Genomic DNA, 14,829 nt, shown 5'->3' with positions numbered 1-14,829 from the left:
GAATTACCTCTCCCAATTGGATTAAGATTTCTTATAAAAGTTGTTCCTCAAATCTTATATTTGAGACACTATCGCACACAAATATTTTCTTTGAAGCTGTTTAAAACCTTGATTATGTAGGAATTCTAGCTCGAAACTGCTCACATTTTACCTATTAAAGAAAGAGATCAAGATGGATATCAAGCTTTAGTAGTAAAGGCAAGTGCCTCGTGTCGAGACAGATCACATAATTAATGATTATGATTACTCAATCTTGTTTCCTTCCAATTATTTTATTATTATCACGGAAACAAGATATACATTATCTATTAAGTCGATAAGTGGAGAAAACACAACGGTCAATTTCTCTACCAACAACATCATCCTTTCCTAATCACATCTCTTACATTTCAACTCTTAATAGAATTAAGTGACAAAAATAGCTTCAAAATATCATCATACATATCCATTACACCTTTCAAATTTCATTAATCAACATTAACAAAAATTTCAAGGAAAAATATATTTCAAAAAACACCATCCACAAACCGAATATATTATATTATTTATATTATATAACAATTTATTTTATAGTACCTTCCAAAAAAATTAATAATGCACAGTAGCTTCAGAACAAAACACTGCAAGTAGGACACACACAAACAAAAGAAAAAACATTCAAAAAACATTAATTTCTCTTTCACTTAAGTTGTGGTTGAGAAAGTTTCAAGCTAGTTTCTTCTTCCAAACACTCCCTTGCCGCTTCCTAAAAAGGCAACATTGCCATTTTCAAAACCCATTAAGAACAATAGTTCTTCCTCTATTTTCACAACATGAAAAAAAAAACCTAACCCTATTTGGCTGCAAAATATTTTTCAGGTTTTTTTAGAAGACACTTCATGCAATAGCTTGCATGTAAGTATTTTTTTATGATATAGTTTATAATAATTTACATATAACTATTTTTATTATAATATAAGGTTGTTAAATTATTTTTTGTGCTTATAGAGTGTGGAAATTAATCAAGAAAGTAGCAAATTAGGACTCATGCTAGCTGTATCACCATTGATGAACACAAGAGATGAGAGCCAAAGAGAGATGGAGGAGAGTTTATCAATTGAAACATGTGATTTTGCTGATCTTTCCGAAGGGACTTTATTGGAAAGCATCAACTTTGAATTCGACGATGATTTCTTCGTGTGCTTCGACGAAGGAGACGTGTTACCGGATCTTGAGATGGACCCGGAAATGCTTGCTGAGTTTTCACTCAGCGGGGGCGAGGAATCGGAGATGAATTCATCGATAACGGTGGTGGATAATAACAAGTTTTGTGATGATCATAATGATGGGAATAATATAGTTAGTGTTGAGAAAAAATTGCAAGAGGAAGAGAAACAAGGATCTTCTTCGGATTCGGGTTCGAGCCGTGGGGAGGAAATTGTTAGTAGAAGAGATGAATCTGTGGTGGTGAATCCTTTGCCTAAGGAAAATGAAAAAGGAAGAAAATCATCATCTTCTTCTCAAAAGAATAATCATCAAGGAAAGAGAAAAGTGAAGGTGAGTTGTTACATATTGCTATTTCTTAGTTCATTAATTACTTCAAAAAAAAAAAGTTTCATGAATAATAATACCAAACATTCCCTACATCATATAGGCTTTCAGAGCCGTTTTCGCTGTAACAGACCGTTTTTTATGAATCAGGTGGATTGGACACCAGAATTGCACAGAAGATTTGTACAAGCAGTAGAGCAGCTAGGTGTGGATAAGGCTGTACCTTCAAGAATTTTAGAAATCATGGGAATCGACTGCCTTACTCGCCACAACATCGCGAGCCACCTTCAAGTATTGATTTTTCATTCTCTTTTTCAAGTTCACATGCTTCAAAAAATTGTGATAGATTTGAAAGAAAGATAGATAGAGAGAAAATAAAGTGATGAACAAATGTAGAAGAATATAAAATGTATATGTATAATTGTTGGAAGATTAGTTTCTAAATTACGGAGTATTTAATGCGAATTGCAGAAATATCGATCTCATAGGAAGCATTTGCTTGCGCGTGAAGCGGAAGCTGCGAGCTGGACTCAGCGGAGGCAATTGTCTTGTAAGAGAGATGTGAACCATTGGGTGGCACCAACTATGGGTTTTCCTCCGATGACACCACCGGTGCATCATTTTAGACCTTTACATGTGTGGGGGCACCATCACATGGATCAGTCCTTTATGCATATGTGGCCTAATTATTCGCCGCACCATCCATCGCCTAATTGGGCGCCTCCAAGGCCGGCTCCGCCTCCTAACCCTTCGTATTGGCACCAACGAGTAAGTATTTTATTTGCACCTCGAATATAATCCATAGTTTTTAATATCCTAATTACGTGTGAATCTGGTGACCACTCTTCTTGTTTAAAGATTGTTGTTCCCTGAAAATTAAATACTTTGACATCTAAGATAGTGACGATTATGAAATTTTTAGGTTAGAATTGTGTGAACATTAGATAAACATACCTTTAGTTTTTTTTATCAAGTTCCCTAGGGTTTGAAGGCTCTAGAAACTTCTTCTTGTTGCACTTGTCCCTAAAGACAATTGTTAAGTGATTAGGCAGTCTCGATATTTGATAGTGTGGAAAAGTCGAGATATCTTGCTATTTGATGCCTCTAGAAATACCCCCTTCTTAATCATCTTCCACCTAAGCTCGGGTTATCTAAACTTTAGTGGTTTAAGAGCCTCTCGAGACCAAAACACATATTTTGATCTTGTTGCACGATAAAAAAATTGTAGAAGATACGAGTCATGCTAGTGCTTGCTCATAACCTAGTCAAAAACTTAGACTCATATTGTCTATTATACTTATGATTTTAAATTGAGGTTCGCGACTGAAATGTAGTCACAATATTATTTTTACAATAATATCAAACCGCAATTATGTCACATCCAGAACTACATCGTCCTTATGTTTCCGATAGTTAAGATGTTCTCACTAAAATTTAAAATTTTATAACCTCAAATTTCAATATTCTTTAGATTTCATGAAACATCTTAAATTTAACTATTTTAAAAGTTGTATTTTAAATATCTCTTAATTAATATTCACGCTACAATAACCATAATGCACATTACAATAACCCTAATCAGAGCACTCGCATCCGTAATTTAAAATTAATATTGTGATAATTTAGGAGAAAACTAAACAAAATAGTCTGTGATATGTTTTTTTAGATGTTATATTTCATTAGGGTAAAAAAGGAGACTAAGTTATCTTAGTTACTTAAAACATCATAGAAAACGACCATTCATCTTTCTTTTTTGTTTTTATTATCTTCTAATTAGGTATATATTGATATTCTTTTATTTTATGCAGGCTCAAAACACACCAACCGCAGGAACACCGTGCTTTCCACAGCCTCTGACAACAACGGTAACAATTCACGTTACTCTTTTGGATCCACCTATGTTGTCTTCTCCTTACAACTTTGGATTCTTATATCAATTACTCTACATAAATTTTCATATTTATTACTCACAAAAAACATGCATTACTTAAACTTACTCTAGGGTTTTAAAAAACCATCGCATCGTCGCGTAAAAACTTTCACGATTTTTATTGTTACAAATGTCGCAACACTAATTGCGACTGTCGTAACCACATAATATTTTTTAAAACCCTACTCATATTATTGAGAAAATAAACTAATAATCAAATACTATAAATTGTAGAGATTTGCCTCTCCAACTGTTCCGGGCATTCCTCCACCGCATGCAATGTACCAAGTAGATCCCGGCATGACCGTCCCCGCTGCTCAACCGTCTCCTCCGCCACACTTAGACTTCCATCCGGTAAAATTACTTCCATACCCCTCTCTCTCTCTCACTCATTCTCATGTCATTATCATACTTGTCTTTTTATCTAACTTACTCCAGAACACACTGCATGCATATCACAACGCATTATTGTTCGTCCGTGACTATAAATACAACCTTTCATTTGTATTTTTCGCATCTTTCTCACAGCAGTTACTTTCATGTTTTCTTAATAACTTAGTCAAAAAATATTAAAGGCTTAATCTAACTGTGTATTAACATGCATAATGTTTTTGTTTGAACAGTCAAAGGAGAGCATAGACGCAGCTATTAGTGATGTATTATCAAAACCATATTTACCATTGCCTCTTGGTCTTAAAGCTCCTGCACTTGAAGGTGTGATGGGTGAGTTACAGAGACAAGGAATTCCAAAAATTCCACCCTCTTGTGCTTGAATGAGAGAGAATGGTTTTGGTTCATGAAACCCTAATTCGTCGAATTTTCATATTCTCACTTTTTTTGTTTGTTTGAAAAAAAGAGTGAGGGACAATAATAATATTAAGAACTTTCTTTGTTCATATATGATATATCTAAGCAGTGCAAAAAGTTTAACTCGAGCTTTTGGTATATATTGTTTAACCTAATGCCAAATGTGTGGGGATTATAAGGCTGTGATTTTTGTATTGTTTGAGGAAGATGATGTTATGTAGTATGAGACTAATAATGTGAGGAAATATCAATAAAGTGCTTTTAGTGTAATGTTTCTCATTTCAAATATTTTAATATGAGCTAAAAAAAAATAGTTTTTTTTAGTAAGCAAGTTATATTGAATAAGAAGGGAAGTTATTCTTGTAAGGGTTGGAGTAATCCTAGTACTCCATTTCTTTATTCAAGAAGTTGCTTATTAAAAAAAAAAATGAAGGGAAGTCAAAAAAAACCAGTGGACTCTTACCATTTTATGTTAAAAAATATAAATTTTATGATACTTAAAATGGAAATTATATTGTAATATTTTATTAAAATTAGTATAGAAATCTCGTGCTATGAACGAATTAGAAATTCAGTTTTCAAAGAAATTCTGTCATTTGTACATTTTTAGTTTATGTTTAAAATAATGAATATTCTAGAAATTATATTTACTATACGAAAATTTTATAGAATATTTTTATGGTGAACACTTCCCTTTAGTTTAGATGGGTACCGGTACCCTCAATCAATTAAATGCTATAATTTTATGCCATGTCACTTATTTATTTTAATTTAATTTTAAATAAATTAACCTTTATTAATAGTTTACACTAAAGATACCGATACCAAAGAATCTACTTTTATTTATTTAAATTTAATTTTAGAAGTTTTATTTGGTGTACAATAAATGAGCAGCACTTCTTAACCCCGCATCATATTTATTTTTTAAAACAAAGAATCTTGTGTCCAACCGTCTTAAAAAAATATCAATACACTATTACAAAATGCATATTGTAGAACAAATTATTATATCGATCAACTAATGTATTGAGGTAAAATCTATTATGTCAAACGGGATAAGAGATTTTTGGGTCTGATTGTTTTGCCCTTTTTTAAAAAATAATTTTTATAGCGTTATATAATTTTGTGTAAAAAAATTTTACAAAAAAAACTTTTCATAAAAATTTCAAATGAAAATTTGGTTTGAATAGTTATTGTTAAAATGTTATGTTAGGTATTTCATCTTTTTAATGAAACTTTTTTTGGATATCAAAATTTTAAAAAATCACTTAATTTTGAAGCTATTTCAAATAGATTTTCATAAAAATCATTTTTGAAATACCACTTTTTGAAAAAATTGTAATTTAGACTATATTTTGGTCTTCAATAATGTTTGTTTATGTTATAGGATGTCAAAAGTGATGTTTCAATTTAGAAAAAACGAATATAAGAAAACTTATAATATTTTGAAAAACGATTTTGTAAAATTTATTTTCAAGAATACAAAGAAAAAATCTATTTTTTAAAGTTGAAACAAACAGACCTTTTGTTTCCTCTTTAAAGTTGACTTTGAGAAAGTATATGACTTTGTTTGTTGGTCTTTTTTTGACTACTTGCTCCCCAGGTTTGAGTTTAATGATAAGTTGAAAAGTTGGATCAGAGCTTGTGTGTTTTCTGATAATCTTGCAATCTTGATAAATGGTTATCCGACCCAAGAGATTAATATTCATAGGGGGCTAAAGCAATGAGGCCCCTTAGTTCCCATCCTTTTCGATCTCCTGGTTGTCGAAGGCTTGAGTGGCCTGATTTATAGGGTTGTAGACTTGCACCTTCTTTGTGGCATTACAGTTGAATCCTCAGATTTTATGGTCTCCCATCTTCAATATGCAGATGACACGATTATTCTTCCTGATGCTACTATTGATAATCTTTGGACCATTAAGGCTATTCTCCATGGTTTCGAGCTTACCTCGGGACTTCGAGTGAACTTTGCGAAGAGTTCTCTTATTGGGGTGAGATCTAATCAAGTTTAATCAAGTTTTCTTAGATCTTGCTTGTGAGTATCTATAATGTAAGAAGGAGTCTCTTCTTTTTAAGTATTTTGGGCTCCCGGTTGGAGTTAATCCTCGCCTAGCTTCTACTTGGGAACCTCTAGTTAACATTGTTTCTAGGAGGCTCCATTCATAGAAACATAGGTATGTCTCCCTGGGTGGGAGAGCCATCCTCAAGACATCATCAGTTGTAGACTTGTAGTACTAGTAAGCATATATCCACAAAACAACTTCTCAGATGTGAAAAACTCCTTCATCTTATCCATTGCCCTTGTGAAATTGATTTCATGTTCATGTTCCAATCCAAGTAAACAAATCTATTAGAGAATGTTAACTCAATTGACGTAACATAAATAATCTCAAAGATCATAACTAAATTAAACAAATTCAAAATCTCACTGAATTGAGACGTGTCAAAATATATTGCCTGCAACATCTAAGTCCTCTTTATTTCTCATCATGAATTAAACTCATCAAATATTGCATTTTTGTTGTATGCACCTCTCATAGTAAATCAATATGCATCTTTTGCTTACTAATTTTGCATGACACTTGTCAAAATTTCAAGATTCTGATCTTTCAAAGCATCCTTTATTTCTTGTCACATCATTTAAATTTATCTTTTATTCAATTTTAAATGACCTGGTATATCATGATTGTCTAAAGTTTTTGCTATATTATAATTGTGAATACCACATCTAACCTTTATGATCCAACCACCATTATTTGACACAAGTTTCAACTAAAAAGTAAACTTGACCCTTTTGCTACAAGTGACAACTGACTTTCCGTTGTTCTTATAGTTTCCTCTCCTCTCACAACCAAGCACTAGTTTGCCGCACCTGCCTCTTACTTATTTATTGTATCATAATGAATGACAACTATAATTATTTCGTATTGTCAGCCAATACTTTGTGCCTAATATAATACTTTTTCCTATGTCCAAAATATCCACTAAATATAAAATAAAATAAATTAATATTATGCATATATATAAGTTTATAAAATTCAAATGATCAGCAAAATAATGCTAGTAAAGCATACTTCTATAGTGATATAGAAATGCGTAATTTTTTTGACCTCTATCATTTTCATCTTCATCCATATAAAGCAACTAAAAAACATAACTAAGCCAACCAAATTAATGAGTGTTAGAAAAATCAAGTATACCGAATTTTCAATAAATCCGATTTATATGTTATTGCATATTGGGTTTTCCAAAAACCTATTAGAAACAAACATCAGATTTATAAGTATACTTAAAATGTCTAGTACAATCCCAAACTTTTCGATCAGTAAATATTATGGGTTTCTACTAGATTTATGTTATTACTATTAAATTTTTGGAATTTACAAAGGCATTAGGATTGATTTTTTATTCAAAATGCTGTAAAATTTCGAAAAAGCAAACTTATAAAAGCGTAAAAATTAAATAATTTAAAAAATTGTATACTGTGAAAGTGCCTCATGGTGTGACAAGTAAAATTCTCTAAAGTTCAACAAAAGATATGCATGAATTATGGGCCTCTAAGATAAAACATAGGCCCGAAAGTTTAACTAATATGAAAATTATAGATAATTTATTCTGTCACTTCCAAAATTTAACTTGTACCTCCTAAATGGTGTGCTTTTATCATAGTATCTTTTATAATTTTTTAGGTTTTAAACAAAATTGTGTTTTCCCGAATATTTGATTTTTTTTGAGTTTATATCTCAATGTTGTTGGATTTTTAGGAGTTTTTATCGGATTTTTGATGAATCTATGAATTTTTATCGAATTTCCAAACAATCTACGAGTTTTCACTAGATATTTTAAAAAACCAATGTGAAATCATATTTTTTATCGGATTTGAACTATTGGATTTTCAGAAATCTAGAAGTTTTTATCGGATTTTTCAAAAATCTATGATTTTTACTTGAGTTTTTACCGGATTAATTTTCAGAAAATATATGAACTTTTTTAATTCATCAATAAATTTTTATCAGATTTTTTTAATTCATCTATGAGTTTTTATTCTATTTTTGAAAAAAATTATGAGTTTTTATCATATTTTTTTAAATATACCAACGAATTTTTCAGAAACTTTATAAATTTTTATCAGATTTTTCAAATAAAGTATCAATTTCTTTAAAATATTTTTTTGCGCTTTTTTTAATTAAATTTAAACAAAGATATTTTAGATATCATCAAAAATTAGAAGGTGTCAAGTTAAATCTAGAAGATGGTAGTAGGGGTGTTTGTGGTGCAGTTTGAGCGGTTTTGACGCTAAAAATTATCTGAATTCCAAGAGAAAAAAATGTGCGGTTTGATTTGTTTCGGTTGGTTCAGTTTTTTGCATAAAAATTATTGCGGCAGACGTACACATATAGAGGAAAATATAATTTTGTGTTTAATCGTCATACATTACCATAAAAAGTTTATAATTATTAAAGTAATTTTATAATTTAATACATAAAAATGCTTCTTGCAATTTTATCTTAGGTCAAAAGAATAATATAAATAAAATTACATTTGTAAATAAATATTATACAAAAAATACAATAAAATATATTTTGTCAAAATAGTATTTATAAATGAATAATATTTTATATTTGAATGATATATAAATCAAAATGAACGTCATACAAAGAATATACACATAATACTAGTTTAACTAGTTTAGTTGATTTCTCTTAAAAAAATTAAAGAAATATATATTAATTAGTAAGATTTTGTAATATAATACGGTTTGATTTGGTTTAGTTCGGTTTGTAAAATATAAATCGTAAACTGAACCGAACCGCGTTGTTGTGTTAGAAAACGGTTCAAACACATCCGATCAAATGCAGTCTTTTACAATTTCTGTTTGATTCAATTCGATTATGTAATTTTTTATTAGGCCGGTTTCATTTTGAATACCGAAGATAAATTCTTAAAATTATATATGGAGATATTTTCTCATCTCCAATAGAAGTTAAGATAGACGCTTATAAAAATCATAAAATTTTTATAGTTGATGTGTACTTTTAGACATGAAGAGTTTATTAAAAAAACAGAATTATTTAATAGCAATGGTGGAAGAAAGCAGGGTTTATTTATACTTTATATCCTGAGCTCTCCTCTATCCGCACCTCACACTTTCATAATTTTTCAAATTTTCAAATTTATATTTTTAACTCCCTCAATGTCAAAAGATTTCGGCCCAATTGTGAAGCATTCTACATTTTTTAAATATATGGTTGTACAATAAAATTTGAAGAGTAATAACTTTTAATCACATTTAATTATGAATAAAGAAAATTTTCAAATATTTACTATTTCAAATTTAAAAAAAAAATATATATTATGCATCTTTTTGTATTAATAAAAAATCAGAAAGTATATTAAGAAAAGAGTAATGCTATTCTTATACCCATTTTTTACACCAATACTTACACCAAACATTGTTCACCGTATTTATACGGTGAACAGTGTTTTTTTAAATAAAATAATAATTTTTTAAAAAATTATTTTTTATTTTTAAAATTACGGACGACACTGTTTATGTATGGACGTACATTAACCAATTTCATTACTGCATTAACCAAATTTTTACATTGCATTAACCAAGTTTGGTGGCTACTAAAAATTATTTTTAATACCTAGATGTTGCATTAACCAACTTCATTACTGCATTAACCAAGATTTTACACTGCATTAACCAAGTTTGGTGACTGCTAAAAATTATTTTTAATACCTGGATGTTGCATTAACCAACTTCACTACTGCATTAACCAAATTTTTACATTGAATTAACCAAGTTTTTACATTGCATTAACCAAATTTGAGTAATGTCATTCTTACATCCATAAACAGTACTTTATAGTAGTCATCAAATTTGGTTAATGCAGCGTAAAAACTTGGTTAATGCAGTAATGAAGTTGGTTAATGCAACATTCAGGTATTAAAAATAATTTTTAACCGTCATCAAACTTGGTTAATGCAGTGTAAAAACATGGTTAATGCAGTAATAAAGTTGGTTAATGCATGTCCGTACATAAACAATGTCGTCCGTAATTTTAAAAGTAAAAAATAAAAAGTATTATTTTATTTTAAAAACACTGTTCACCGTATAAATACGGTGAACAGTGTTTGGTGTAAGTATTGGTGTAAAAATAAGTGTAAAAATAACATTACTCATAAGGAAAAACAATTAACCACTTATGACTTAGCCACGTTCAAAGAATATAATTTTATAAAAATATGTATTTTTAAATATCTTGTAAAATGCATTATGTAATTTTACACATAAAGAATATAGAAATTTTAAAAAACATATATCGTATAAAAGATAGTAACTATTTGAGTCATTTTACAATTGTTGTGAGAATGAGAGGCATAAATATGAAGTGGACTGGAGAATGCTCCACACAAACTAATATGATAATGTGATTCTGAAATCTTTTTAATTTTTTTATTTTTTGGAATTTCTTAATGCAATTAATAGGGTGAAAAAACACCTTATAAAAATTTAAAAATGTTCTTCAAATTTTTGAAATGTATATTCGAACACATCATTATTTATTTTTAAGATATTTTAAAAATTTATTTTTAAAATAAATTTAAATATACTTGTTCAAAAACGAATAGATTATATTTGTTTAAAGTAAGTTCGAAAATACATTTTTGAAATTTATAAATATTTTTGTATTTTTACGAGATTTCCTAATAATTTTTACGATGCATTAACAAAGAATTTTTTTTTTTAATAAGATCATCTAAAGACCAACACCATGTATGCACACGGTACAATACATTCAAATCAGCCTATAGAATTTTGTTTTTATATAAAAGTAAAGAGAGAAATTAATATTAAAAAATTCAAAACTGTATTAATATAGAGTACGTGTTTGTTTTAGTGTTCAAATAACATTTTTTTTTCTTTTATCTTGAGCATAAATTTTGATAGAGTTATATTATTTGAACACTAAAAAAAAAAAGACATCATATATCATCACCGTATAAAATTGGAAAATTTCTTAACCCATCCTATAGGTATGAGGCACACCACCGAATTGACAAAATTGTCACCGTGTTTTCGTAGATGCATCTCCGGAAGTATCCCGTTTTTTTTGTTTAACGTTGTTTTGTTCCGTAGATGCACATGCGGAAGTCTTCTGTAGATACATCTACGGAGTGGTTTGACATTATACCTCGCGGACCCTTCCCCTCCTTCATTCTCCTCATTTCAAACTCTCAACTCTTAAACACTCTCAAACTCTCTCAACTCCAAATTTCAAACTTTACATTTCTTTCTCCCGAGTTCGGCCTACATTGTCAACATCAAGTATCAACACATTCCATCAAGTTCAAATCTCTATTTAATCGGTAAATTTTCGATATTTCGAGTTATTTTAGAGTATTTGTGAAATCGAATTAGAATTCGATATTTAGGTGTAGAAATGATTTGATAGGTTTAGAAATAGTGTTTATAGACAATGTAGGTAATGTTTTAGGTTTAAAACATATGATCAAGCCACAAAAATGGACATTTTGGTGATTGAACAGTGGAGTTACGCCATTGTTGCGTTTTTCTGGTTTCAGTGGCTTACGTAGATCCATCTACGGAAGAGATGAACGTTACTCTTCCGTAGATGCATCTACGGAAGCACCCAATGTTTTTGAAACAAAGGGACTTTTGTAGATCCATCTACGGAAGCACCCAGTGTTTTTAAAAATAAGGTACTTCCGTAGATGCATCTACGGAAGAGTAATTTTCTGTTTTTATTGTGATGTTTATTTATTTATTTTCTTCAGTTCTGACCTTGCTTATTACTAACCGTTTGAATTTTTTAAAAATTTCAGAGTAGGGATCCCCAGAGGTTCTACAACCATGGGCGAAAGATTAAGGATCTCGCGCAGCCTGACGAGCAGTGGTTTTAAGAGGTACTGACAGCTTTAGGCATGAGGGACCTCTGTATGCTCGGCTACCATACTATACATAATGGTATGTTTGCGGCCTTTGCGGAGAGATGGCATCCTGAGACCTCCTCATTTCATCTACCCCACAGTGAGATTACCATCATCCTAGATGATGTGGCATGCCTACTTCATCTACCTATCAGAGGTACCCTCCTTCGTCACGGTAGGATGACGAAGGCGGAAGCTCAGGAGATGCTGATTGCTGAGCTGGGGGTGATCCCGATGACGCCCTTGAGGAGTTGGAGAGGACACAAGGGGCCCACGTCAGGTTTAGCTTCCTACAGAGACAATATGTTGCGAAGCTCACTGCGGTACAATAGGCTGAGGGGGACGAGTTGGAGCAGGCTACACACAGAGAGCGGACGCTGAGATGCTACTTCCTATATTTGATAGGCATTCAACTCTTTGTGGACACGAGCTCGTCGTACATAGACCTCGTCTACCTGACGTACTTATCGGATATATCACGTATCTATAGGGGTGTTCGCGGTGCGGTTTGGTTCGATTTTGAGCATAAAAGTCATCCTAACCGCGAGATAAAAATGCATGCGGTTCGGTTTGGTTCGGTTAATTTTTAAAAAGTCATCCAAACCAAACCAAACCAAACCAATGCGGTTAGGATTGGTTCGGTGGGTTGCGGTTTACACCATAAAATAAAAATGTACTAAAATAAAAAAAAGAAAATAATTCATTCTTCCATACATATATTACATATATTACAGTACCATTAAAAAGAAGTTTTTCATACTAATTACACCAAAATAATTCATTATTCCATACATGTATTTTACACCAAAATAACTACCATATAAGTGTATTATGTATTTTACAGTAGCATACTATGTATTTTACATATACTACATACTAAATTACTAATATAACTTTAGTTATTCATACTACATACTATATACAGTTTTTCATACTAATAAACTACATACTGCACATACAAGTATCAGATAACTTCAGTTCTAAATATTAATACAACATTACAACTTCAGGACTAAATATTATCAGTACTACATATACACCAAATGTTTCTCTAGAATGAGTGAGAGAGAAATCAGAGAATGAAGTTGAAATGTTGAATAGGAAGGAAGAATGAAGGAATAGTGAGTCACGTGACGTGAGTGTACAATATTGCAATTGGATTGGAAATGTAATAAATTAATTATAGAAATTCAAAATTTTAGTTAAATATGCGGTTCGGTTCGATTTGGTTCGGTTTTGTGAAATGAAAACCGCAAAACGAACCGAACCGTGCGGTTTGGCCAAAAAATCATCCAAAACCATCCAAACCAAATGCGGTTTTTGCGGTTTTCGGTTTGGATTGGTTCGGTTTGCGGTTTTCCTTTTGGATTGGTTCGGATACGATCACCCCTACGTATCTATGAGTACAACTGGGGAGCGGTTGTATTGGCGTACATTTACCACAGACTTGGAGAGGGATGCCTGTGGAAGGCAAGGACAGTTGCGGGCAGCTGTACTCTTTTGGTGGTAACAATCTTATACTCTTCTACTTTTTTTATATTTTTTTATAGTACTTTAAAATAACAGTGTTTTTTTTCAAGGTTGGATACTACAGCACTTCCCATACATTATTTGCTGGGGAGAGGTGCCTACCTACACGGAGGTCATGCCGCGTGCCAGTTCTTTCACCCCCCTTAGAGGGAAACAGGTGCCAGATCCTGTTAGCTGAAGATTTCGTTTTGTAGTATTTGTCCTTCGAAGAAGTAGAAAATCGAAGGAAAGATGGTTACTGATAGCCATCCCTTAAAAATAAAAGAATGGCTACTGATGGTCATGCTTCGAGAGTAAAGATTTCTAAGTTCGCTAGGAAGATAATGGATACTGAAAGCTAATGAAAAAGTATGTGTCTTCGGGGACTTAGACAAATTTATAAATATATTCAAGTATTACTACTTAGCGTGTTTTTCGTAGTGTTTGTTTAATACACTGCCACGCGTCGAAGACAGACTCAGGCGGGAAGATTTGAAATTCGAAGACGGTTTCGTAACTGTCCAAGTAACAGATGGCGTCGCTAGAAGTTCTTATGAGAAACGTGGCAGCAGATTAGTGTAGGACCGTTAAGGTCGAAACTAGTATAAATAGGAGTCTTAATGTTAGGATTCTGTGTGTTCATTTTGTACAAATCACTCACATATTTACTCAAGTATCAAGCGTTAAGAGAAAGAGTTCGCTGAGAAAATGTACGTATGACACCACCACTTTAATACATGTGTATTATCTTTTGTTTTTAAATATCTTCCAGAATTACTGTATTTCGTTTACTTCTTGCCATTTACATTTCTGTATCTTTACTTTAATGTCATTTACTTTCGAATTACTTTCATGTTATTTACTTTCAAAGTCTTTAACATTTCTGCAGTTTAAGATTCTTTACGTTTCAATAGTCCTTTTAATTTTCTATGTTATGTTACTTATCTTTTCGCTAAAGTCACATTTATATATAACAAAGTGATTGTCAAGACTATTTGTTCTTTAATCGAACAACGCTTATTGAAGAAGACAAATAATGAATATGGTTCGAATGAACGTTGATGACAATCTTCTTGACTATGTGTCCTAGGATC

General features: G+C 31.3%; 1 protein-coding gene across 1 annotated transcript; it reads left to right on the top strand.

Moving 5' to 3' along the window:
- Positions 1 to 669: 669 nt before the first annotated feature.
- LOC131653775 (probable transcription factor GLK1) lies at positions 670 to 4,546 on the top strand. Its single transcript, XM_058924052.1, has 7 exons — positions 670 to 894; positions 988 to 1,536; positions 1,681 to 1,821; positions 2,002 to 2,298; positions 3,339 to 3,395; positions 3,695 to 3,814; positions 4,084 to 4,546. Exons 2-7 carry the CDS (start codon positions 1,027 to 1,029, stop codon positions 4,231 to 4,233), a joined length of 1,275 nt encoding a protein of 424 aa, XP_058780035.1. The 5' UTR covers positions 670 to 894; positions 988 to 1,026; the 3' UTR covers positions 4,234 to 4,546.
- Positions 4,547 to 14,829: the final 10,283 nt, after the last annotated feature.

This window comes from Vicia villosa, linkage group LG2 (genome assembly GCF_029867415.1).
Source record: "Vicia villosa cultivar HV-30 ecotype Madison, WI linkage group LG2, Vvil1.0, whole genome shotgun sequence".
NCBI classification, from domain to species: domain Eukaryota; kingdom Viridiplantae; phylum Streptophyta; class Magnoliopsida; order Fabales; family Fabaceae; genus Vicia; species Vicia villosa.
The sequence above is the reverse complement of the archived record's forward strand: the minus strand, read 5'-3'. Positions and strand labels throughout refer to the sequence as shown.